This window comes from Vombatus ursinus, unplaced genomic scaffold (assembly GCF_900497805.2).
Source record: "Vombatus ursinus unplaced genomic scaffold, bare-nosed wombat genome assembly UNPS02014812.1, whole genome shotgun sequence".
NCBI classification, from domain to species: Eukaryota; Metazoa; Chordata; class Mammalia; order Diprotodontia; family Vombatidae; genus Vombatus; species Vombatus ursinus.
In genome coordinates this window covers 62,241,591-62,266,543 of record NW_020954590.1, presented here as the reverse complement: position 1 = coordinate 62,266,543, position 24,953 = coordinate 62,241,591, and the positions used below count along the sequence as shown (strand labels likewise).

At 36.5% G+C, this 24,953-nt stretch overlaps 1 protein-coding gene across 1 annotated transcript in view; it reads left to right on the top strand.

Moving 5' to 3' along the window:
* The window catches only part of LOC114054297 (beta-1,4-galactosyltransferase 6), an 82,847-nt gene extending 59,226 nt beyond the window's left edge, over positions 1-23,621 (top strand). Inside the window, exons 6-9 of the mRNA XM_027877502.1 lie at positions 4,152-4,339; positions 14,767-14,889; positions 22,367-22,468; positions 23,474-23,621. Coding sequence (XP_027733303.1) covers positions 4,152-4,339; positions 14,767-14,889; positions 22,367-22,468; positions 23,474-23,621 — 561 coding nt within the window. The remainder of the gene's footprint in view (positions 1-4,151; positions 4,340-14,766; positions 14,890-22,366; positions 22,469-23,473) is intronic.
* Positions 23,622-24,953: the final 1,332 nt, after the last annotated feature.

The following is a 24,953-nucleotide window of genomic DNA, read 5'->3' as shown; positions in this document are numbered from 1 at the left end:
GCAGCTTCCCGCCATAGCTCTTTACATTGTCCTTTAGGTTAAACACAGTTTTGGTTATTCGAAGATTGTGGTGTTTCATGTTTCACAGTCATATAGCTATACTGGGACAGTATTATGATTCTATATGTTTAACTGTGCATATTTCTCCCCACATATACATCTAAGTATAATGAAAGGATGAATTATCTAAAGGCATTTTTGACAAAATATAATTATAAAAATGCAAGATCTTTTTAGAGTGCTATTGACTATCCATAAAAATAAATACTATACCAGATTTTCTAGTTCAAGATTGGTCAAATGAAAATCAAACGTCGACTTAAATGTAAATTAATGTACTTTTTCCATTCTTTTGATTTTCATTTTGTTTGATTTTACTGGGAATTCTGTGGCTGTACAACAGAATTCTGGTTTTATACAGTGTATGCAGATGTTTGTATTTTCCTAGCCTATTAATTATGGGGAGCAGTATTTAGGGACTAGAAGACAGTTGAACAGATAAATATAGGTGGAGTCCATTACATAATTTGAAGGTCTAATTATTTTTGAACACTGTTTACAGAGCTGTTGCAAATGTGCCTTGAGCTATAGAAATGAGTAGTAGTTGAATTGGCCTCGATGTTTTTAATGACTATATACATTTTTGTTTGTTTTTTAGGGAACAGGTATTCCTTTTTTAAATACCGTAATTAGTTTTATGTAGTCTCTCTGAAATTTTTGAAAGTGGTGCTATTACAGAAATCAAACCAAGTAATACAGTGCAGGACAAAGCCATGAGGCTGATTACCATAAGCCACATACAAACTGTTCTCAATATCCTATAGTTACATCTTGTATCATTTCATAATTATAGCCTTTTAAAAAGCCCCTTTTCTCCAGACCTTGATAACTTGTCTACTTCTATTCTTTACCCTTTGTTTTTTGGTCATCTTTTCTCTGGTCTTAGTTCTGGTTTCTTATTTAATCATTTCCCCACTCTCTTCGTGTTTTTCATTCCTTTAGGTTTGTTCTACTTTGAAATTCTTCATTCTGATTCCTTATACAGTCGATTTGTTCACACTTGCAGAATTACATCTCCCTTAATGTTCTGCTTTTTGACATATCATTTAACTTTACCTCTCACCAACAATATCTATTCAGATAAACTCTTTCATTGTTATTATGATAATGTTGCTGTCACCACTTCTGTGCTTTAGCCCTTTTAGCTTTTATCCCTTTCTTTTCAACATTTATGTTTTTACCTCGTGGAGCAATCACATTTTTCTCCCATTGTTTACTTTACATGTTGGCAGTTGCTTTTAATTTCTTCCCAGAATCATGGCTTGTTATCGTTTTAGATATAGTTTAAGCTCAACATCTTGAATTTAAGTATAGTAGATAGTACATATATTTTTTCTCCATCTGTCATTTTTACCATTATGTGGCTTAAGATACCACTTTTATTTTTCTTTTTCCCCCTTCAACCATTATACCAACTGCTAAAATTTGGCACAGTCTTTCTAAAATGGTGCATTTCTATTCCAAATATGAATGCTTTTTGTGTTTTGAATATTTTTGGTTTTGATTTTTGGACAGCCTCCTTTACCATCTTATCTTTTATTTCTTATACGAAATCTGATTGTCAAAGTTAGAATCATAAAACTTCAGAGCTGAAAGAGACCTCACGGAGCTCATCTAGCCCAACCTTCATTTGAAGGGCAGAGCATCTCTACATAACCCATGACAAGCAGTCATCCATTCTTTGCTTGAAGATTACTGGCGTTTTAGGCTTTGTCAGTAGAATTCCTCTATTTTGATGAAAAAAAAAAAAACCTCATCTACAAAGCTCATTAGGATGTACCACTTAATGACTTAAGTTTCTTCTCTATTTTTTCTTTTCTTTTCTTTTTCTTATGCATATCTTTCAACTTTACCTCTCACCCTGGAAAAACTCAGGGACTTCTGTCACTTGATCCTTGTTTGTACAAATATTTCTTCTTTTTCTTTCTTAAATTTTGTTCCCCATTCATATGAAATGTGCATCTTTCTAACTATAACATAGCCAGCTTGTAGTATTGACTTTCACCACCTTCACCACCATCACCATTACCGCAACCACTGTCGTCGTCGTCGTCGTTGTCGTCGTCGTCGTCATCATCATCATCATCATCATCATCATCATCATCATCATCATTATCATCATTTAGTTCTAGTCTCTTTCCTTGTAGGGAAGGAAACCAATTCCTTCTTTACCTACAATGGAAGTAGCCACAGTTGTCAGTATACTGTGTCACATCCATCAGTCTCTGTTTTTTGTTTCTCTTGCAAATCCAACCCCCTATACCATTACATTTAAAAAAATGTTTTTATTGATGTCTTTTGTTTGTTACATCATCATAGTTATCCCAAGTATCTCTCTCTCTGCCCCTCCCAAAGAACCATTGTATATATTGAAACACATTTTTTTAAGAAAGGGGAAAAAATTGACACATTGAAAAAAGTCCCAGAACATGTGCTGTGTGTAACACCTGTGGACCTCCCACCTCCAGAAAGGGGTGGGTTGGGGGTGTTCTCTCATATCTCTTCACTGAAGTTCTCCTTGATCTTTATCTTGTTGTCATGTTTACATTGAGTTTTTGGTGTGTAGTACTTTCCATTTACATTGTTGTAGTTACTCTGTATTTTTTTTGGCTTTGCTTACTTCACTCTGCATCAGTTCATATAGATCTTTCCAAGCTTCTCTTTATTCATCACACACATCATTTCTTAAAACATATTAGTATTCCATTACATTCACAGACTACATTTTGTTTAGCTATTCTCCAACTTATGGACATGTACTTTGCTTCCAGTTTTTTGCTATTGCAAAAAGTGCTGCTTTAAATATTTTGTTTTATTTGAGGACATTCTTACTTATGGCTTCCTTGGTGGCCCACTAATGGAATCTCTGGTTCAAAGGGTATGGACATTTTAGTCATTTTATTTGCATAATTCCAAGTTGCTTTTCAAAAGGGTTGTATTATTTCATAGTTCTACCAAAACATAGTAGTGTTCTTATAATTCTACAACCCCTCCAACATTGACTGTTCATTTTGGGGTCATTTTTTCCATTTTGCTGGAAGTGAGGTGAAATTTCAGGGTAACATTCTATTGACACCTCAGAACTAGTGAAGGCAACAGCTTTTACATTTATACAGGCAGTTTCTCTTGAGACTCAGGGATCATTGTGATTGATTCAGATACATTGGGAAATAATCTGAGAAATAATCAAGTTGTGATGTGGTCTTCTGTTTGGGCATAGAGTTTTAAGGTGACTATTAATTGTCAGAACCATCTAGCTGGTAGTGTGTACCTTATTCTATCCGTGATCTTCATCATGTATGAGTTATCAGAATAATTAGACAATGGACCAAAGATTTCATGTATGACTTTTTTGTCCATATTACCTGACTCCAGGGCCAGTGCTGTATCTACTGTGCTACCTAGCTGCTCTGAGCAGGGCCTATTTGTTGCCTTTCTTTGTATCCCTAGGGCTTCACATAATGTCCTGCACATAGTAAGCACTTAATAAATGCTCATTAACTGGTTTTAAAATATCTTCAATAATAAAAAGTAGTACACTTGGCTTTTATTATTATTGATAGTATAATAAAATATAAAATCTCTGTGCCTTTATTATAAAAGGGTTCCACTTTTAATTCCTTACTACATTTTCAAGTTGAAAATAAATATTTCTGTTGTTGAATAGACTAGATATTTTGGAAAATTTGGGAAAATAAAGTCCTCCATTTTGATTTGATAGAACCCAGTAGTAACCTAATTAGCAAATGCTTAGTTTCAGCTAATTGCTCAGACAGCAATGCTTTTATTCAATTTCATTTGATGTTATCAACATAGCCAAATATTTATAGGTTAATTTTGACTAGAACTTGAATGTTTATACTCTGAAATGTTTATTATTTTTGTACACCACTCAGTCAGGTAGTAGTACCTGTTTTAATTTTTTTGCAATTTTGGTATCATTTCACTGATGAGTTTTACAAAGAAATGAGTATAACAATGATTTTGGACTTGAAGCTTTGTAATAAATTTGTTTCCTCTAAAACATGATAAAACATGTCTATTCTTCTTGTTCTTATAATTTGTCTTCTCTTTGGTTTCCCTCCTTAAAGACTGGCACCCAACCTTTTAATCGTGCAATGCTCTTTAATGTTGGATTTAAAGAAGCTATGAAAGATATGATGTGGGATTGTATAATTTTTCATGATGTGGATCATTTACCAGAAAATGACCGAAACTATTATGGGTGTGGAGAAATGCCACGTCATTTTGCAGCAAAGCTGGACAAATACATGTACATGTGAGTAATATATAATTTCCTTGGGAAAATGTATTTATAAAATATCAATAATAACTGCATAGGATTATATGGCTCAAGTCACAGTCAAAGAATTCCAGAGTTGGAAAAGAATTAGTGGTTATGTAGTCCAACTCTTACATGAAGAGAAAGGAAGCTGACGTTTATTGTGCTTTAAAAGATTTGAAAAGAACTTTACATATGCTATCTCATTTGGTCCTTATGACAAACCTATGAGATAGATGTTATTATTATCCTCATTTTACAGATTAAGAAACTGAGATTGAGAGAGGATAAGTGAGTGACTTGCCCAGGGTCACAAAACTAAAAAGTGTCTGAAAGAGATTTTGAACTCAGGACTTTCTGACTTCTAGTCAGGCACTCTATCCATGGTCCACCTAGTTAACAAGGAAAATAATTTCCCTTTATGTGACAAAGTGGTCATTCAGCCCCTCCTTAAAGATCTCCAATGAGGAGAAAACCCAGTACCCTCTGAAGCAGCCTACTCCATTTTTGTATAGCTCATAATGTTAGGAAATTTTTCTTTATGTCAACCTTAATTTTGCCTCTTTGCAACTTCTGTTTGTTGCTCTTAGTTCTTTCTTCTGGGACTAAACAGAATGAATCTCAACTCTTTTTCTCATGGTGGCCTTTCAGACTTGAAAAACCATTACCATGCTCCCTATGATCCTTCTCTTCTTTAGACTAAACCTCTCCAGTTCCTTCAGCTGATTCTCATCTAACATGAACTCTAGTTAGTGTTCCTAGAACATAACTATGGTCAATTCATGCAGGGGATCTGTGAATTTGGATGGTAAAATAATCACATTTTTATTTTGATATAATTGTTTTCCTTTGTGGTTCTATGGATTTTATTTTATGTATATAAAAACAATTTTTTCTGAATAGTCTGTAAGCTTCACTATACTGCCAAATAGGTCCATGACCCCCCAAAATTGAGAACACCTGCTTTAAAATAGCATTCTATAGGTACAATAGTAAAGAACTTAACATTCATGAAGGACTTTTGTTCAGCATATTGGTATAGTCTTGCTTCTGTGGGATAAATCAGCAGGCAACTACAGTGGTCTAGAATAGACCCTACAGTTGTGCCTTTAGAATTTCCTTTTTGATAACTTCCCATCCTTCCTTGGTTTACTTAGCCCTGTAGAATTTTAGGCCATGAGATCCTCCTACCTTATCTTTCTTCTGAACTCTTTGCCAGACTGGTTCTTAACTTTTTTCTACTCTGTCATATAAAATTCTTTACCATATTATAGGACCATAGGACCATAAAGGAACCCAATCATATTGAAATAAAGATGTAATTATTTTCCCATTTAAATTTGTAGGCCCCTTGGGTCCATGGAACTCAGGTTAAGAACCCCTGCTTTCAAGGGAACACTGACTTAGAAGAGTTAAGCCAGAGGTTCAGGCCATGAACAAACTTAATGGCTCCTTTTTGCTTTGCCAGGAAGCTTTCAAAGACTTGAACCCCTGGGATCTGGGAAATTGATGGATGAGTTATGTAAGTCAATTACTGTTGCCAGTACCTTTTTCTAGGAATGGGAGCTGCAACAGGCTTCACTGAAAAGTTGGACAAGCAATATTAGACTACTGAAATCATAGCTTCAGGAGTTCTTATACTCGATACTGGTCTGTGCTGTTAGAGATTGCTTAGTAGCATTGCAAGATACAACCTGTACTGTTGCCAACACCTGAGACTCCTCCTTCTGTTCTTCTCTCCCCTTCCTTCATAATAATGACATAAAGAGGGATACTATGGGTAATATCACAGCTGCCCTATAGTTCCCAGCTGTCATTTCTTCCCCAACACTCACAAAATGTTCTTTCCATACCCAGTAACACACTCCTCACTGAACATCCTCCATCCCAAATAATGTCTAGTTTCAAGCTCTACCAAACATCACATAGCAGCAGTCTCCCCTGAAATCAATCAATTCATTGTTAGTTGTTCTTTGAGCAGTATGATCTGTATGGAAAACTGAACTGCCACACTTTAGCTCTGTAGCACCCATATACTTCCCTGCCTGCCAGTTCCACAGCATCCCAATCTCTTAACAAACAATAAACAAGCATTTATTAAGTGCCTACAACATGCTAGGAGACACTACCGAGTACTAGGGTTATGAATACAAAAGTAAAACAGACCCTGCCCACAAGGAGCATATATTCTAATGGGGGAGACAACATTGACATATGTAGGGTGTCTAGCATTAAACTGAACATTCACTCATGACTTTTGTCCAGTATTTTGCATGTTCAGGAGCCTTGAATCTATGAGATGAATCAGCAGGCAACTACTAGGGACTAGAATTCTAGGCTCTGCAATTATGTCTTAAGAAGTTCATTAACCTAGTAAAGCTTTAAATTATGCTAAGACTTTGGGGATACTCTCGAGATGTAGGGATATACAACACATATACAAAGCAAATGCCAGGTAGCCTTTGGGGGAAAGACACTAGCAGCTGGGATGGAGGGGGTGTCTGCCTCATGCAGAAGGTGATATTTGAGCTGAATCTCTAATCCATAAATAAACAAGAATTTATTAAATACTTAATATATGCTAAGTGCTGAGAATATAGAAAAAAGGCTATCCTTTTTTTCTCTCCTCCCAGGGAGCTCACATTCTAAGGGGAACAGACATTAGGTACATAAATAGGTACCTACAAAATTCATACAGGTAGCAGTGGAGGGTGGGGGGACCAGAAAGGCCTTTCCCAGAAGGTTGTGCTTGAGCTGAATCTTAAAGAAAGCCTCGGATTTTAAGAGGCCTCAGTGATGAGAGAGTAGTCCAGGGATGAAGGACAGACAATGCATCTTAAAGTTAGAAGGGACCTTGGAGCTTATCTACCCCAGCCCCCCACTCAAAGCAGGAATCTACCCAATAGCATGGTGTGGTGTATTGTATGTGTTTGTGTGGGAGTGTGTATGTGTATATGCTGTATATATGCATATATACATATAACAGTGAGGTGGACTGTATGTATTTATGTATGTGTGTGGATGTACTGTTTATATGCATATATACCTATATAGATATACACACAAATTAAGTACAAGGTAAATAATGGAAAAGAATTAGGTTGGGGGTAGTGGTAGATGCTAGGATATAAGGGGATCAGAAAAAGCCTCATGTGGGAGGTAGTGTCTGAGCTGGGCTTTCTAGGAAAGATTCTTAGAGTGAAAGTGGAGGCATAGAGGACAGCCTTTTTGAAGATGGGAAGATAGGAGATGGGAGATTGGGAGCAATGGGGTAGCAAACAGGCTACTTTGACTGGAATATAGTATATGTGAGTGAAGGAGAGTAATAGATATTAAGCCCAGAAAGGTAGGTTGTGGTTGTTCAGTAGTTTCAGTTCTGTCTGACTCTTCATGAACCCATTTGGGGTTTTCTTGGCAAAGATACTGGAGTGGTTTGCCATTTTCTTCTCCAACTCATTTTACAAATGAGGAAACTGAGGCAAACAGGGTTAAGTGACTTGCCCAGGGTCATACAGCTAGTATGTGTCTGAGGTCAGATTTGAACTCAGGTACTCCTGATTCCAGGGCCCACTCTATCCATTGTGACATATAGATGCCTAGGTCCAGATGGTAAAGGGCTTTAAAGAAAAGACAAAGGAGTTTTATCCTAAAGGCAATAGGGAGTCACAGGAGCTTCTTTAGCAGGGGAGTGACATCATCAGACCACTGTTGTACAAATATATCACTTTGGTAGCCATGTGGAATTTGGAAAGCTATTAAAGTTCTGTGGACAAGCATTAGAAGATGGTGTCGGTATCTGTAGCTGGTATAGGTAGTAGAAAACCTGAATGCCATATCACTTGATTAAAGGTAACAAATAATAATGGAGAATGAAATCCCCAAAACAAAAGTACACTAGAAATTCTAAATTCCCTTTATCATCAATTAAGAGAAAAAGTCAAAATTTCAAGGTGATACAAGGAGTGTTGAAGGAAACCAGGGATTCTAAGAGGTGAATAGATAGTATCTTCTAGGCAGAAAGATCTGGAGTTGCTCTTCTCAAAAATATTGCCTGTCCTAAAGAGCCCTGATATTCTCTGGGGAGTATTCAACTCAATAAGTATTAAGAATTTATTACATGCATACTGTATTATGCACTAGGGGAAGTAAAAAGATAAGTAAGACATGATCCCATCCTTGTGAACTCTGTATTATAGAGGAAGAATAAGTGTGGTAATATTTTAGACTCTTTCCATGCTTTTCATACTTAGTGCTTCTCCTCTGTATACTTTCCCCCTTGTTCCCCCCTCCCTGATATAACATATTTGGCATAAACCTTGACACAGGCTTTGAACATTAGTGATTGGACTGGACAATCTAATGAGTTAGAAAATCAGAACATATTAGATAACATAAAAATATCACATATGTGCAATATGTTATGCATACATTATATTTAATTTATTACACATGCATTATGTGAATGTTGTATGGATATGACATGCATGATCCATCAAAGGAGCAACCAGACAGATTGGAGGAAAAGGAAGAAAGAGTTATGTTATAAAAACCGAAAGAAGAGAGGGTATCCCAGAGGATAAGGTGATCAGCAGTGTCAAACACTGCAACAACTTTGTGAGGTAGGTGCTATTACTATCCTCATACAGATGAGGAAACTGAGGTACCTACAGTTTAAATGATTTGTCCAAGCTCAGAAAACTAGTAAGTTTCTGAGATAGGAGTCCAGCACTGTAAGTGTCACCTAGCTGTAAATGAGTTTACAATTGTAAAATACTCTCTCAATCTTAAAGCACTATGTAAATGCTAGCTATTATTATTTTTGTCTCTTCCCAACAATTGATCCTCTATACAGCTGCCAAACTGATATTCATAAAATATCATATCATCCCCCTTACTCAATAAACTCCAGTTGCCTCCAGGATAAAATATAAGCTCTTCTGTTTGGCATTTACAGTCTTTCACAGTCTGCCTCCAGTCTAGATTTCCAGGTTTACTGCACACTATTCTACTTCTCATCTGTGTTCCAGCAAAACCAACTGCTTGCTGCTCCCGATACATAACATTTCATCCCCCACCTCTGTGCCTTTGCATAAGCTATCCATCATGCCTAGAATGCCCTCCCTCTACATCTTAGAATTCAAAGCTGAGTTCAAGTGCCACTTCTTATAGAAAACTATCCTGATCTCTCTCCAATCCCTTTATAACTGCACTACCTCATCCCCGTGTGAATAACTTTGTGTAGCTTTGTAACTTTTTCTGCATATGTGTTGTTTTCCCACTAGCAGAATGCAGTTTCCTTCAGGGCAGGGACCATTTGGTTTTGCTTTTTCAATAGCACACATTAGGAGCTCAATAAATGTTGAATTAAATTGAGCTTATTTTAGTGACTCTGCAAATCCTCTGTCAGAAAGTTCTTTCTTGTATCTAATTTAGATCTTTTCTCCTGTACTTTTAAGCGTTCCCCTCCTGCTTCTCTTTCTTGAAGATGAAGAATAACTGGTTACTTATCACCCACACATTATCTATTCATTCAACTTTATTATTTTGGGGTTAAAGTTTCTTTAATATTTCTTTATAGATTCTGGTCATTTCATCACTGAGAGTTTTTCTCCTGCATTCTGTCCAAGGTTTCCGTATTCTTTTTAAATTGTAGAATCCCAAACTTTGTAATAAAGTGTGATGAGCATAGAATATGGAGTTGAAAGAAACATTCCAATGGAGGTCATACGTGTTGTGATTCCTGGTTATAAAAGTCAGTAAGTAACATGCTTACTACTAAACAAGTAAATGAAGTAGGTAATCGGAAAGAGCAGTGACTTGGAGACAGAATTGGGTTAAAACCCTGGCTGTGTGTCCTTGAGCCCTTTATCTGAAGCTGGAAGTAAAACCTCCCTCCCTATGCAAACGTCTCATTGAATTTTGCCTGGACTACTTCTTTGCCCATAATTATATTTTTCCTTTTAGTGTAGTGCTTTGTGTACGTGTATTGGTTCCCTGTTAGATAGTAAACTTCTTGAAAGTTGGGTCACTGTTGTACCTAACATTATAAGTCTAGGGCTTCTCAAGGTAGCTGGTACAGAGTAGACAAGTTTTGGCTGAACCGAAATACTTTAATACGGCACAGTTAGTTCTCTGTCTTGTCACATGGTCACTCAATTGGAGATGGAAGAGCACTGGCTCTGAAGTTAAAGGACTTGAATTCAAATCCTGCCCTAGATACCTACTACTGCATGACATTGTGCAAATCACTCAACCTTTCTGGGTCTCAGTTCTATAAAATGAAGGAGTTGGATTGGAAGAATGTCTAACGTCCCTTGCAGTTTTCGGTGATCTATATACAGAAATATGAGGGTCTCAGTAAGGTTTATAAACTTAATATTGCAACTTGGTGTATAGTGGAAAGAGTGCTGACCTCAGCGCCAACAAACCTAGTTCAAGTTCCAGCTCTGTCACGTAACAGCTGAGTGGCCTTTGGTAAGTTGCTGAACCTCTATGAACCTCAGTTTCCTTACCAAGAAAATGGAGATAACAATTCTTTACCTACTTCACAGTGTTCTTTTGAGGAAAGTGCTTTGTGAAACCTTAAAGCTATATACAAATGTGACCTATTCCTGTTATTGAAGTTGAATATTCAGTAGCTCCCTAGAGTTAGGAGGACCTGAGTTCAAATTCGACCTCAGACACTTACTAGCTGTGTGACCCTGGGCAAGTCACTTAATTGTGTTTGCCTTAGTTTCCTCATCTGTAAAATAAGTTGGAGAAGGAAAAGGCAAACCACTCCAGCATCTGCCAAGAGAACCCCAAATGGGGTCACAAAGAGTTGGACACAACTGAAAAATGACTGAACAGCAACAAAAATGTTTAAAGGTAAATTTGTTTAGTCACTGTGGAATTACTGCTTGAATAAGCCACGCTTTTAAACTTAGTATACCATGCATGATTATTGTATAAACAAAATGAGTTACTCACTTCATGAAGTGGTTTCCATTTACTCCCTCCGTAAAGATTCTGGATGATTTAGAAGGAGTCAAGTGACTGACCTGAACATTCCAATAACTCCGACTTCAGCCTCGTCACTTGTAACTCCCAGGACTAACAAATAACTAGTGCCGCAGAGCCCTTCGTTGGTTTACTTGGAGGGATAATAGAAGATGAAAAAAAAATAAAGGAATGAAAAGTGAGGCAGGACTCTTATGCACATAGCAGCTGGGTAGAATATTTAACAAATTGTTTCTACCAGGGAAAGGAATTTTAAATTCACAAACATTTACTCTGCACACAGCATCTTCACCAAAGTCCTACTATAATTCCTCATCAAAGCGGGGAAAAACCAGGAGAAAACCTTCAGTTTAAAAAATATATCCACGCTTTTTGTTTTTACATAGAGTCACTTTTGGAAGCACTTTCAGTCCCCACCCCCTTCCAGATTTAATCATCCATTGTAAGAAAGAAAATCAAGAAGAAATGCTAAGTATATTGTCAAATATATACAATATATACAATATACAACATACAAATATATACAATATATACAATGTTAGCTCTTGGCCTCTTTGTAGGGAGGAGGGAATTATATTTCATTATTAGTTTCTCTTAGAACATTACGGGTTTTTCAGTTAAGAGTTTCAGCTTCCATTTAGGGATCTTTTTATTGTGATATTGCTATAGTCATTTTGTCTATTGCTATTTTGTTGAGGCTCTTTTTTTTTCCGAGGCAATTAGGATTAAGTGACTTGCCTAGGGTCACACAGCTAGTAAATGTCAAGTGTCTTGTCTGACTGGATTTGAACTCAGGTCCTCCTGACTCCAGGGCCAGTGCACTATCCACTGCACCACATCTATTGCTGTTTTGATTCTGGATATCTTCAGTTCATAATATCTTCCCATGCTCGTTTGAATTCTTTATATTGATCATTTCTTAGTGCAAAATAATATTCCACTACATTCACCTAGGTTTGCTGAACCATTCCCCAATTGATGAGTACCTACTTTGTTTCAAGTTCTTTGCTTGCTGCTATGTTTGTTTCTGTCTTTGATACCCACGGAGGATATATTCCTAAATGCTATTGTCTTGATAACAAAATAAAGGAGAGGTCAATTACACCCAATTGAAGAGGTGGGAAATAGGGATAGTTCAATTTATGATTGGCCTTCATCAGCAGAGCAGACTCTACCTCTTTGGGCATTCTTCATCCTCTTGTCTTTTTCTGGTGGCTGAGGAAACAAAAAGGGAAGCACAGGACTAAGAGCCATTTGGTGGTTTTCTTTGTTTCATGGGTTAATGTGACCAAAGAATTTCATCTCATAGTAGCCACCCTACTGGTAATGAGCCTTTCTATTTTAGTTAATCTGGCCTTTAGAAAACATGTATATAGTCTGCTGCTGGCCTATTGCTTTTTCATCTTGGTAGAATCTATTAGCATTTGTTCCCGAGTAGGCACGGCCCAGTAGAATGTAAGCTTCCTGAGGGAAGGGACCTTATTTTTTTTAGGGGGGAATCTTTCTGTTCTTGGTGTCTTGTATGTAGTAGGCCTTTACTAAATATTTGTTGAATTGAAGAACCCAGGATTACCTTTATTCCATAATGAGGAATCAGGGAAGGACTTTCCTAGAGGCTGTAGAGTACATTAAAATATCCCTACATTATATACTGCCATTGTTTTCTAAATTTCTTTTTCAAAATAAATAAGAAATTACCAACCCAAGTTTGTGTAGAGACATCATGGCATAACGGGAAAAGTACTGAACTTGGAATCAGGAAGACCTGGGTTTGAATCCTGTCTCAGACTCTTAGCACAGTGCCTGGCATGTAGTAAGCACTTAATAAATGCTAATTGATTAGTATTGGGAGGGAGTCACTTAACCTTTCTAAATTTCAGTTTATTCATCTGTTAAATGGAGACATTAATACTACTTACCTCCATGGTTGTGAGAATCAAATGAGATATTGTGTATAAATAATTACATAACTCTTAATATTATTTGGGAGGAAAAATATCTCCTTCTTCCTCCTGCTCCCATGGAATGGCTTTAGTGTTTCTGGAAGTTTTCTTTAGGTCATGCTGTATTTTTCAAAGATACTACATCTCAAAATGTCTGTGACCATTCATCTGTGCTGTTGGAATAGTTCCCATTTCAGCACCAGTAAAATACTTGATTTATGACCTGTTTTCAGGAGTAGTATAGGAATAAGCAGCTGGGCTAAATAAATTTGTTTACTTATTCATCTTCATTTTGATTTTCCTCACTCTAGGCAGCAAATTAATTTGTTTTCAAATAAATAATGTTTCTGTATTTTATCAATGTAATCAACTGACTGATCAAATAAACATTTATTAAACATCTACTGTGTGTCAGGTACTGTGCTATGAGCTGAGGATATAAAGACCAAAACAAAACAATTCCTGTTCTTAGAAAGTGCACCTTTTAATGGAACTGTGCTGTTAATAGGTGCTTAGCAACTTAGGCATAATTGTTGATAGACTTGGAAAGAATTTAATTTTAGTACCAAAAATCAAATGGATACTTTGAACACTCTTAGTATTCAGATCTAGAAAAATAACAATATTGCAATTACTTAAATACTACTGTGCTATAAGAAATGATGAGCTCAGTGATTTTAGAAAAACGTAGATAGACTTCCATGAAATAGTGAAGAGCAAAATGAGCAGAACCAAAAGGATGTTGTATACAGTAGCAGCAGTATTGTTTGAAGAACAACTTTGAGCGAATAATTTTGACTATTATAAATACCCAGATTAACTACAAAGGACATATGAAGGAAGATACTATCTGTATCCATAGAAAAAACTGATAATAGAAATGTGTATAGAATGATTTTACATACACACATATACATTTGTGTCTAATGGTAGCTATCTCTGGAGGGTGGGGAGGAAATAAAAGGAAAAAAAGAAATTTACACGATAACTATTATGTGTTTAAAAGGAAAATCAAATTGTACATAATAGATTTGCAGTTTCATGTGCAATCATCTTTTTTTAATTATACCATGTTATGGGAATACTATATTACATAAATTAAAAATAAAATTGAAATTAAAAAGTTATATTTGCTTTTTATAGTTCTATTTTTGTGACAGTGCATTTGAAGGGCATTTCCCCCCTCTCACTGTAGTATAAAAATATTCTATTTATTGATAATTTTTAGTTATAAGTTTATGTATTTTTAATGCTACAAGCTTTTTCACGTAGGAATAATAATAGGTCTTATGAGCATTTTTACAACTCTTTTATTCTAGCACTAGAATGAAGATTGATATTATCTTTCATCATGAAAATAAGATTACTCCCCCCCCACCCCGTTATACTTACACATTTATAAACTGAAAACTCTGATTTGTATGCAAAACTGCTAGGTAAATTTTATTGCTTAGAAGAAATTTTACCTCCTTTCTTTTTCAGTCTTCCATATAATGAATTTTTTGGTGGTGTGAGTGGACTGACAGTGGAGCAGTTTAAAAAAATCAATGGATTTCCTAATGCCTTCTGGGGATGGGGAGGAGAAGATGATGATCTCTGGAATAGGTATGTTGCTTGACTGTAGAAGTTCCTCATTTCATGCAAGATTCCAAATCTCTTTTCACTATCAAACTAATGGGGAAATGAAAGAAAAAGGAATGATTATCTTTGTGATTTTCTTTTTCTTTTTTTTTCTAGCAAGACAAGGTTTATTAAAGATCCGCCATATCAGCCAGACTCTAGAGGAATCTGAGAGTCTGTGAGGTATTGGCTAGATTCTAAGAATCAGAGCAGTGGCTAGATTTTAGGAATCAGAGCACCTTAATGGAGACAAGATGGACCTTATATACAGAAAGACTATGGGAGGAATCTAGGAGTGGCCTATTAGTTTGGGGTGACTGGAGGAGGGGTCCAAGGAGATCTGGATCGGAGTGGCCAGTAAACTAGGGTGAACACCTGGGACCTGGAAAATGGAGATTAAGTGTGGGAAATGGCCAGGGGACATCAGGAGGGCTAGGCTAGGTTAAGGGTAACAGAATTGGGAGATTGCATGTAGACACAAAGAAAGGCCAGTTGATGGGATTATAGCCTCAGCATCTTTGTGATTTTCATAGCAATCCCATGTTTGATGAAATAGAAATGGTTCAACAAAGTTTTATAGAAAGGGAATTTTAGGTTACATGAATTGTCTTTTATAAAGTTGAATTGCCATTCTTTGAAAAATATTGGTCTCTTAGATATCATAAACTAACATCTTAAAAAAAAACTATTAGAATCATAGATACAACTGGAATGTACCTCAAAGGTGAAAATTGTCTAATCCTCTTATTTTGTATAAGAAAAAAATTAAGACCTAGAGGTCAAGTTAGCAGAGCCCAGATTCTCAAAGCTATACTTAAAGATGGCAGGAAGGAGAGATGAACTATCAAACCAGGAGATAATAATCAACATTACCAATAATAATGTGTTGTATTCAAAACCCATCAGCAAATGCAATTTTTTTTTAAACTGGCATTGTGATTTTCTATCTTACCCAGTTTACCATTTCCACTATGGAGGGAGTAGTCCCAAAAGTTTTAGTAACTTGGCTAAATTTTCAAAAACTTCAAACCACTTTAACATATCTTACTTTTATTTCAGGGTAATCATTTTCTTACCTCTTTTCTGTACTTGAGGACGGAAAAGGGGTAAGGAGACCTTAAGAGAGATGGAATTTCTTTTTTCCGACCTCTTGCATTTACCAGCCTTTCTTTTTAGATATCTCTCAGTAACACTTGTACAGTTCTTTATGGAATTTTCATATGGAACAAGATAGCAACACATAAATCTGACTGAAATATTTAGTCAGTATTTAAAAATTAAGACTTGCTTTATTATCTTCTGGGACATGTAATTAACTTTTTACTAGCTAATGTTTTTGTTAGCAAATTAGTAGATGGTGCATTTGTTGAGCTTTCTTTTTCAAAATTGATAGTTATTTCATGAAAGAAAGTCTCTATTTGTTTCTTACACTGGTCTACACAGTTAATTCTCAATCCTTTCTTGGTGGATAGAAAGTATTTTCTTCAAGATTCCTAATGACCTCCTTATTACCAAATCTAGTGGTCTTTCTTTCAAACTCCTTGAAGATTCTGAATCAACTGACATCACTGATCTCCCTATCTTAATGAAAGTCAATCAATAAACATTTATTAAGTATCTCCTAAGTGTCAGGAACTATACTAAGCAGTAGGGATACAAAAACAGGCAAAAGACAGTCCTTGCCCTCAAGGAGCTTACAGTCTCACAGGACAGACTATGATTAAAAAAATACTTACAAAGCAAGCTATATCCAGGATGAATAGGAAATAATTAACTGAGAGAAGGCCCTGGAAATTTAAGAGGGGTTGGGGAAAGGCTTCCTATAGAAGGTGAGATTTTAGTTGGGACATACAGGAAGCCACATAGGTAGGTAGTCAGAGCAGAGGAGGGAGAGGATTTCAGGCAAGGGAAACAGCCAGAGAAAATTCCTGGAGTTGAAAAATGGGGTATCTCATTCATGGAATAGCCAGGAGCCCAGTGTCACTGAATTGAAGATTATGTGTTGGGGAGTAAGGTATAAGAAAACTGGAAAGGTAGGAGGGGGATGGGTTATGAAGGGCTTTGAATATTGAACAGTGCATTTCTATTTTATCCACTAGAGTTTATTGAGTGGGGTGACATGATTGGCCTGCACTTTAAGAAAATCACTTTAATGGCTTAATGAAGGATGATTTGGAGTAGGGAGAAACCTGAGGCACGCAGAACCACCCACAGGCTATTGCAATAATCCAAGTATAAGGCAACAAAGACCTGCACTAAAGCGGTGAAAGTAACAGAAGAGAGGAGGGGGCATGTTCAAGAGAAGTTGAAAAGGTGAAATCAGCAGGACTTGGCAACAGATTGGGTATGGGATTGAGAGTTAGTGAGGAATACAAGATGATTCCTAGGTTGTGAGCCTGAAGGACTGGGAGGATGATATTCTACAGTAATAGGGAAGGTGGTGGCAGAGGGAAGATAATGAGTTTCATTTTGTACATATTGAGTTCAAGATGTCTACTGATGTTGAGATGTCTAAAAGACTGAGATGCAAGACTGGAGGTCAGCAGAAAATTTGGGGCAGGACAGGTAGTTTGAGAATCATCAGCATAGATTTAGCAATTAAATTCATGGGATGAGATTACCAAGTGAAATAGCATAGAGGGAGAAGAGAAGGCCTAGAATAGAATCTTGAGGGACACCTACAGTTAGAGCGTGTGATCTGGAAGAAGATTCAGCAGAGGATACAGAGAAGGAGTAGTCAGATAGCTAGAAGGAGCAAGTATACCAAAAACCTAAACAGAAGAGAATATCATGGAAAAGAGAATGATCGACAGTGTCAAAGACTGCAGAGAACTCAGGGAGAATGAGGATCGAGAAGAGATCCAGTAATAACTTTGGAGAAAACAGTTTCAGTGGAATAAGGTTGGAAGCTGGGATGTAGGTTAAGAGAGTGAGAGGAAAGTAGAGGCACCTATAATAGATAGCCTTTATAGTTACAAAGGGCAGAAGAGATATAGGACAATAGTTAGCAGTGATGGAAGGATCAAGTCAGGGTTTTTTTTTTCAGGATGGGGGCAACATGGCCATATTTATAGGCAGCAGGAAGTGAACCAGTGAAGGGAGAAATTGAAAATAAGTGAGAGGTGGGGATGACAGAGGGAGCAATCTTTGGGGGAAAATGGGATGAAATGAGATTGCTTGAACAAATAGAGGAGTTAGCATTGGTAAGGAATAACGCCACTTTATCATGTGAGACTGAGGTGAAGAAGGACAGAGTGACAGAAGTCATCTAAATGATAGAAGATAGGGAAGAGGGGAGAAGAGGGAAGTTCCTAAAGAAAGCATTAATGTATCCTAATGAAACTCACTATCTTCTTTGGCTTCTGTGACACTATAATTTCATGTTCTACTGTGATAACCAGTCTGTCCCTCTTTGTCTCCTTTGCATATTCTTCTTTCTTCCAAATTCTGAATATAGGCATTCTTATGTCCTTAGCTCTCTTCTCTTCCTTTGAGAATTTAATCAATATCTTGACTTCAGTTATCACTTCTATTCCAATGTCTTCCAAACCTACATTTCCACTTGTTAGATTTTTTCCACCAGGACATCCTGCCAGCAATTTAAACTTAACATGTCCTTAACTCAATTCATTGTCTTCCTCCTGATCATTTTCCTGATTTCTCTGTTTCTATTCTTGGTATCCCTGTCCTCTCAGTTATCCACACTAGGAACCTTATAAGTCTTAATCACTCTGAGTCAATCTTCCCTCAAGCTCACTCTGGCACATTCAATCAGTTGTCAAGTGTTTCCAATTCTGCTTCCCCACTGTAATTTGAACCTCTTTTCTTTTCTGTTCCCACCTAAAATCACCCTAGTCCCAATTCTCATCACCTCTTGCCTTGACCATTCTAGTCTGTCCCCCTCCCCAACCTGTAAAGGTGGCCTGTGGCCATAGTCAGTACACAGGGATTTTTACTTTTAGCACAAACAGGAACCCAGAGAAGTAAATGGATCAAAGGATTGGAACCCTTATCTTAGGTCAATACCCAGAGGCTATCTAAACAGTAAACACATTAAAAATGAAGGGAGGGAATAAAATTCATTTTTCCAACCCAATAATCAGACATCAGTTGCAGAGACTTGATGAGTAATCCTCCACCAGACCTAAGAAAGGCATTGAACATAATGTCCCCTTCTATCCCTTGAGTCTCTTACCACAAACCCCAGGTTTCCTCTGTTGTAGTCAGTTACAACGGAGTCCCGTAATAAATCTTTACAAATTTGTCTCTTTAGTACTTGTCTATGTCAGCCCAGTAGGAACATAGAACTAGACCTTGTGTGTTGATGCCAGCAAGTGCCGAAATCAATGAAATTTGTCAAATCTCCCTCCAGCTTTCCCCTCATTACCCTTTTTTACCTCTAGTGTGACACAAAAATCAAGCTGGAGATTGAGTAAAAGCCAACTCTTCCTGGGTGTTTGATATGTCCAGATCCCCGGGCAAAGGACATCCTGCCTATACTCTCTGAACTCCTTCTGACCTAACCTCACAACATAATCCACTAGATGGTATCCTAGTTCTTTAGGGTTCTCATAAGCTTTGTGGGTTTTCAAAAGTCCAGGGTTACTTGACCTTCTTCTGTGATCTGGATGAATGGGAGGGAAAAAAAGCATTTTTAAGCATTTACTGTGTTGAGCACTTTGCTAAGTGCTGGGAATACAAATATAAAAGTGAAACTAGTCTCTGCCCTCAAGGAGTGTAACTTCTCTCTTAAAATTTCATTTTATAATCCAGTTAATGAACACTTATTTTCTTTCCCTTCAATCACTCCTCATTTAAAAGGAGAAAAGAAAAACAAAATCCTCATAACAAATATGCATAGTGAAATAAATATATCCCCCTAATTATTTTCCCCCATCATGAATGTGTTTCATTTTTTATCTTAAATCTATCACCTCTTTGTAAGAAGGTGAGTAGCATAGTTTATTATTGACACCAATGTTGTTCATTAAATTGATCAGAATTTTTAAGTCTTTCAAAGTTGTATAATTTGTTCTCCTCATTCTGTTCACTTCTGCTTCATATGAATGTTCCTAAGGTTTCCATGAAACTGTCCCTTTTGTTGTTTCTTATGGTACAATAGCATTCCATTGTATTCATATACTGTAATTTTTTTAGCCATTCTCCAAAAGACGGGCACCTCTTTAGTTTCTAGTTCTTTGCCACTGCAAAAAGAGCTGCTTTAAATATTTTAGGAGCAAAAAATAGGGGGGAGACAACTTGTAGGAAAAAAGTGGCCAGGGAAGGATATTTTGGTTTGGAAAATTATGAGGATAGTGAGTGCAGCTATAGGGAGTAGGTTAGCACATCCTTTCCAGGAGTAATAACAGAGATGATTTTATTACAGATACAAAAATGGAAAACTAATGTGGGGGGGAATGTGTGTACATGTGCAGTCGCAAGATGACTAGCAAAGAGAAGGTTGAGGAGTAATATAAAGCATGCTGGAGCCAGGATGTGTAGTGTATAACTGAGGAACCCACTAATCAGGGTAGTGGGGTCCCAGTGGAGACATTCTGGGGATGAGGAATCTTCAGGACTTGGTTTGAGGCATGATAGCTTGTAGTAATTTAGGTGAGTAGTAATGAGAATACAGAAAAAAGAACAGATTCATGAGACATTTTGATGGGCAAATCAACAAACCTTGTAACTGATTGGATGGGAGATATGAAGAAGAAAGAGACAAAGAACCTCAAGATTTCAAACATGGGATAAATAATGAAGTCAAAAAGAGAAGGAACTTGGGTTTTGAACATTTTGAGATTGAGATGCTGATGGGATCTCCAGGTAAAGATGGCTTATAGGCCTTACAGGTTTAGAGATTGTGAGAGAGTTCAGAGACTGAGTTGTAGATTTAAGAGTCATCTATAGTGGAGTTAGATGAAGCTTTGGGAGACAATGGGATTGTCAAGGAAGAGAGTCTAGAGAGAGAAGGGTAGAGAGGTAAGAACTGTCTTGGGAGAACATCCACCATAAGTTGTCAAGAAGAGGACAAACACAGAGGAGTGGTTAGATAGGTAGGAGGAAAACCAGGAGAATATCACTTCTGAAGCCAAAAATTAGGAGTCATCAATAGTGTTATATGTTCCTGAGATGCCAAAGATGATGAGTCAAAAAACCATTGGAGTTGGATGAACTTTCAGAGAGTAGTTTCACTAGAATGGTAGGAAGGAAGTCAAGGTAAAGAGAGTTGGGAGAGGGGATGCGGGTATGGGGAACAGACAATTTGTTTTCAAGAAGTTTGAGAGAAGAGACATGGAATGGTAGGTATATGGGGTAGAAGGGCTGTGGGAATTAGGAAAAATTACATATTTGGAAGAAAAGATTGAAAAGGGTGTGAGAAAGAAGGGGTGATTTCTGGTGCTCAGTTCTGGAGGAGGCCAGAGGAGTTAGCATCAAGGGAACAGTGGGATTATAGTGTTAGTAAGGAGTAGACATAGTTCCTCTTTCTTTCCTGCCCAGTTCTCCAGCTCTAGTTTGTATTATAATAATTTATCTATGTTCTGCATCTGATGTATACTGGCTATGTGACCTTGATAGAAAGCAAGTCCTAAATACTGAAAATTAAAGAATTTTTGTTGCTTAAAGTAGTGTTGTGACTGACTATGAATTTCTAGAGGTATAATTGTGATGAAAGGCAGTATGATGTTGTCACAGTAAAGAGCTAGCTTTGAGGCCAGAAAGCCCAGGGTTCAAAAGTCCTACCTCTCACACATACTGGCTATGTGACCCAGGGCAAGTCACTTAAACTCTTAAGAGTTCCCTAGGTAGCTCTCTAAGACTGTTTATTGCAGGGAAAATGTTCACCAACATTGGTAGATGAAACTTACTTACCAGGAGTTTCCTATACCAATAAAGTCATAGGTCTAGGCTCTATAAAGGGAATTTGTTTTAACCAGGGAATTACAGTAATCGTTCTTTAGGTGGTAGAAAGACAAGTGATCAAGTTCTGTTCTCTTCAGACATGTCCATAGCATACAGAAATCAAAACAGATGTAGAAGTACGCTAGATTAGACCATTGTTAGAATGGACCAAATTGTTCATAACATTACAGTGTTCTAATAAAAAATCTTTGTTCAACTGAATGCAATTGACTGTTATACCTTTTGTCTCCTAATGCCTGTTGGACAGACTTCCAGTATTTCTGAGTCCATTCTATGGGTGACTATTGTTCATAAATATTTTGCCATGCACTGATTCCTAACTCTTCTTCTATAATTGCCTTTCTCTTTCTATCCCCGGGCCCTTTAAAAAAAAGGACAGGGGAACATTATACAGTGGCAGTCTAGTGTAATTCACAGGAATATAAAAAAGATTCCTCAGAATTGCTTTGCATATTTAAATTGAAAACACAGTTCTGATTTTCATGTGTAAAGTTTGCCTATCTTATATTTTCCTCTCTTCACATATATTGAACTGTAGAGTTCATTATGCTGGATATAATGTAACAAGACCTGAGGGAGACTTAGGAAAATACAAGTCCATTCCTCATCATCATCGAGGCGAAGTCCAGTTTTTAGGACGGTAAGTTCCCATTTAGAAATTTGAATACAAAATGTTCACAACTAGGTGGTCATAACTATGTGAAACATTTTAAAAGAGTTATTTGTATGTTAATAAAATCCTCAAAAAAGATTTTGTTTAAATATTTTTAAATTACCATTCTTTATAAAATGAAAAATGAAGGAGCAGCTAGGTGGCGCAGTAGATGGAGCTCCGGTCTTGGAGTCAAGAGGACCTGAGTTCAAATGTGGCTTCAGACACTCGACAGTTACTAGCTGTGTGACCCTGGGCAAGTCACTTAACCCCGATTACCTCACCAAAGAGCAAAACAAACAGATAAGATGAGAAATGACACTCTCATTGTTATAATAAAAACACATTGTATTAAAGACTTAAGTTTACTTGTAAAAATGATGATTCCTCAACATATCCAGAAAAATTCATAATGCTTCATCAGTTTTTATTTTCTTTCTAAACTTGATCTTGTATCCTCATTTCTCAAAAATGTATGAAGTAAATTATACATCATTAAGTAGACTAGTTTGTAAATCAAGATTAGAGAAAGCTCCCCATTTCTGTTCCTTTTGTTTTAGGTCTGTGTGACACTGACATGGTTTCTAAAAAAAAGAAAAAAAAGACAATTTGGTATTGAGTGTTACAGAACATATAAATCTCAATCAAAGGCAAAGGTGTAAACATAAAACTTATTATTCTTTATAGATTTTGCATAAATCTGATAAAATTAATGACATGACTAAGAATGTAGTAATTTAATTACCTAGGATTATTACATTGCAAAAGGGCAATTTTTTTGTGTTTTTTTTTTAACTTTTGAAAATGCAAAATGTTTGTAGTTATAAAGCCAAGATTTTGGCTTAGAAGTATTTATGAATTTTTAATTGTTGAGGTTTTTTTTAATATGTCAAAGACATCTCATCTTTTCAATGTAAAATGGATCCAAAGATACTGTTCATTGTATTTCTTTCTAAACATTTCACCATATTTTTGTACTTTTTCATCCTGCAGATATAAGCTGCTACGGTATTCAAGAGAGCGTCAGTACATTGATGGGTTGAACAATTTAATATATACTCCTAAAATACTGATCAGTAGGCTGTATAAAAACATCACTGTAAACCTCACTCCAGATTTAGCTCCTGTTCAAGACTATTGAAAGAAATGGATCTTGTTGGCAAGACCAGCTGGACTACTGGACTAGAAGCTTGGTGTGCACTGGTGGAAAATATTTATAGGAGCTTTTTGGCTATTGAGAGATGTGTGAAAAGAAGTAGAGTGTATGACAGTGCACTGTATGCCGAAAAGAAGAAATGCCAGCAGCCAATACTCAATGTTTACAGCATGAAGCTGTTAACAGTCAAGCCTTCTTTCACTATATTCTCTGTGTTAAGAAGCCACTCAGCTATATACATGGATAGCACTGCAGAAAACAGATACCATTGCTTAGGAGTGAAAGCTTTCTTCTACCAGAAAAAAAATTTTATATTAAAAACTATGATTTTAATTTAAGTGAATGCTTTATTTCCTTTTAAAATGTTTTGTAAATATATGGGATGTAAATTTATGTGGTCAAATAGCTTTTAAATATGATAACGTGTTGAAATTCTGCATGCCGTTATTTGTTTTTTGTAGGATTTTTTTAAAATTTGCATGGAAGAACCAATGTAAATTTGTTACCAAACAGAAGTTAACCCTTGTGTGAAATGAAGGAACTGTCAATAATCGATGGCCAGCTATGATAGCAAACTGTTACACTGGTTTTGAGCTTTAGGCCTCCAGCCTTTTTTATTAGATAGATTCATAGCTTTCATCAGATGTTAATGGTAAAGGGAAAGAATTAAGTAGTTCCCTTCCTGCTAGGTTTATGTGATTTCCTTGCTCACTTTCACATCTAGTTTTGCTAAATCACAGCTATATTCTTTATGCATATTGCATGTATAATACCAAGAAAATCTTAAAAATTCTTATATATCATTATATAAAGGACATCTTATTTTAAGCATCTTCATATGTGCCACTAGTGTTAGTGTCAGGGATTCTGTGCCTAAAACAATGTTCTCAAGTTCCTGGGTGTTTGTACACTGTAGTATTTTTTTCATTATTATTGCTAGTGAACAGCACTTTTATCTTCCCAAATCAAAAGAGCCAAAAAAGTCTTCATTTCAAAGAAAAACCACCACCCACTATGGTTTTGTTGCTGTTGTTTCTAAAGAATGAATTATGAGAAACCTTGCAGTGCTTGTGTTACGCTAATCAGTTTGGGGGTTTAAATAAAGAATTGAACTTTCTATTTTGTGGAGATAAATATTAGAAGGAAGTATCATATTTTTAAAGTTTGATTCAGTCAACATTTTGTATATTCAGAAAATTATAGTTGGAAAGGGACCTAAGAGATCATCTAATCCAACTTTCCCATCTTACAGATGAGGACACTGAGGTGGAAATGAATTGACTTGCCCAAGATCATCTAACTGAGGGTAGAATCAAG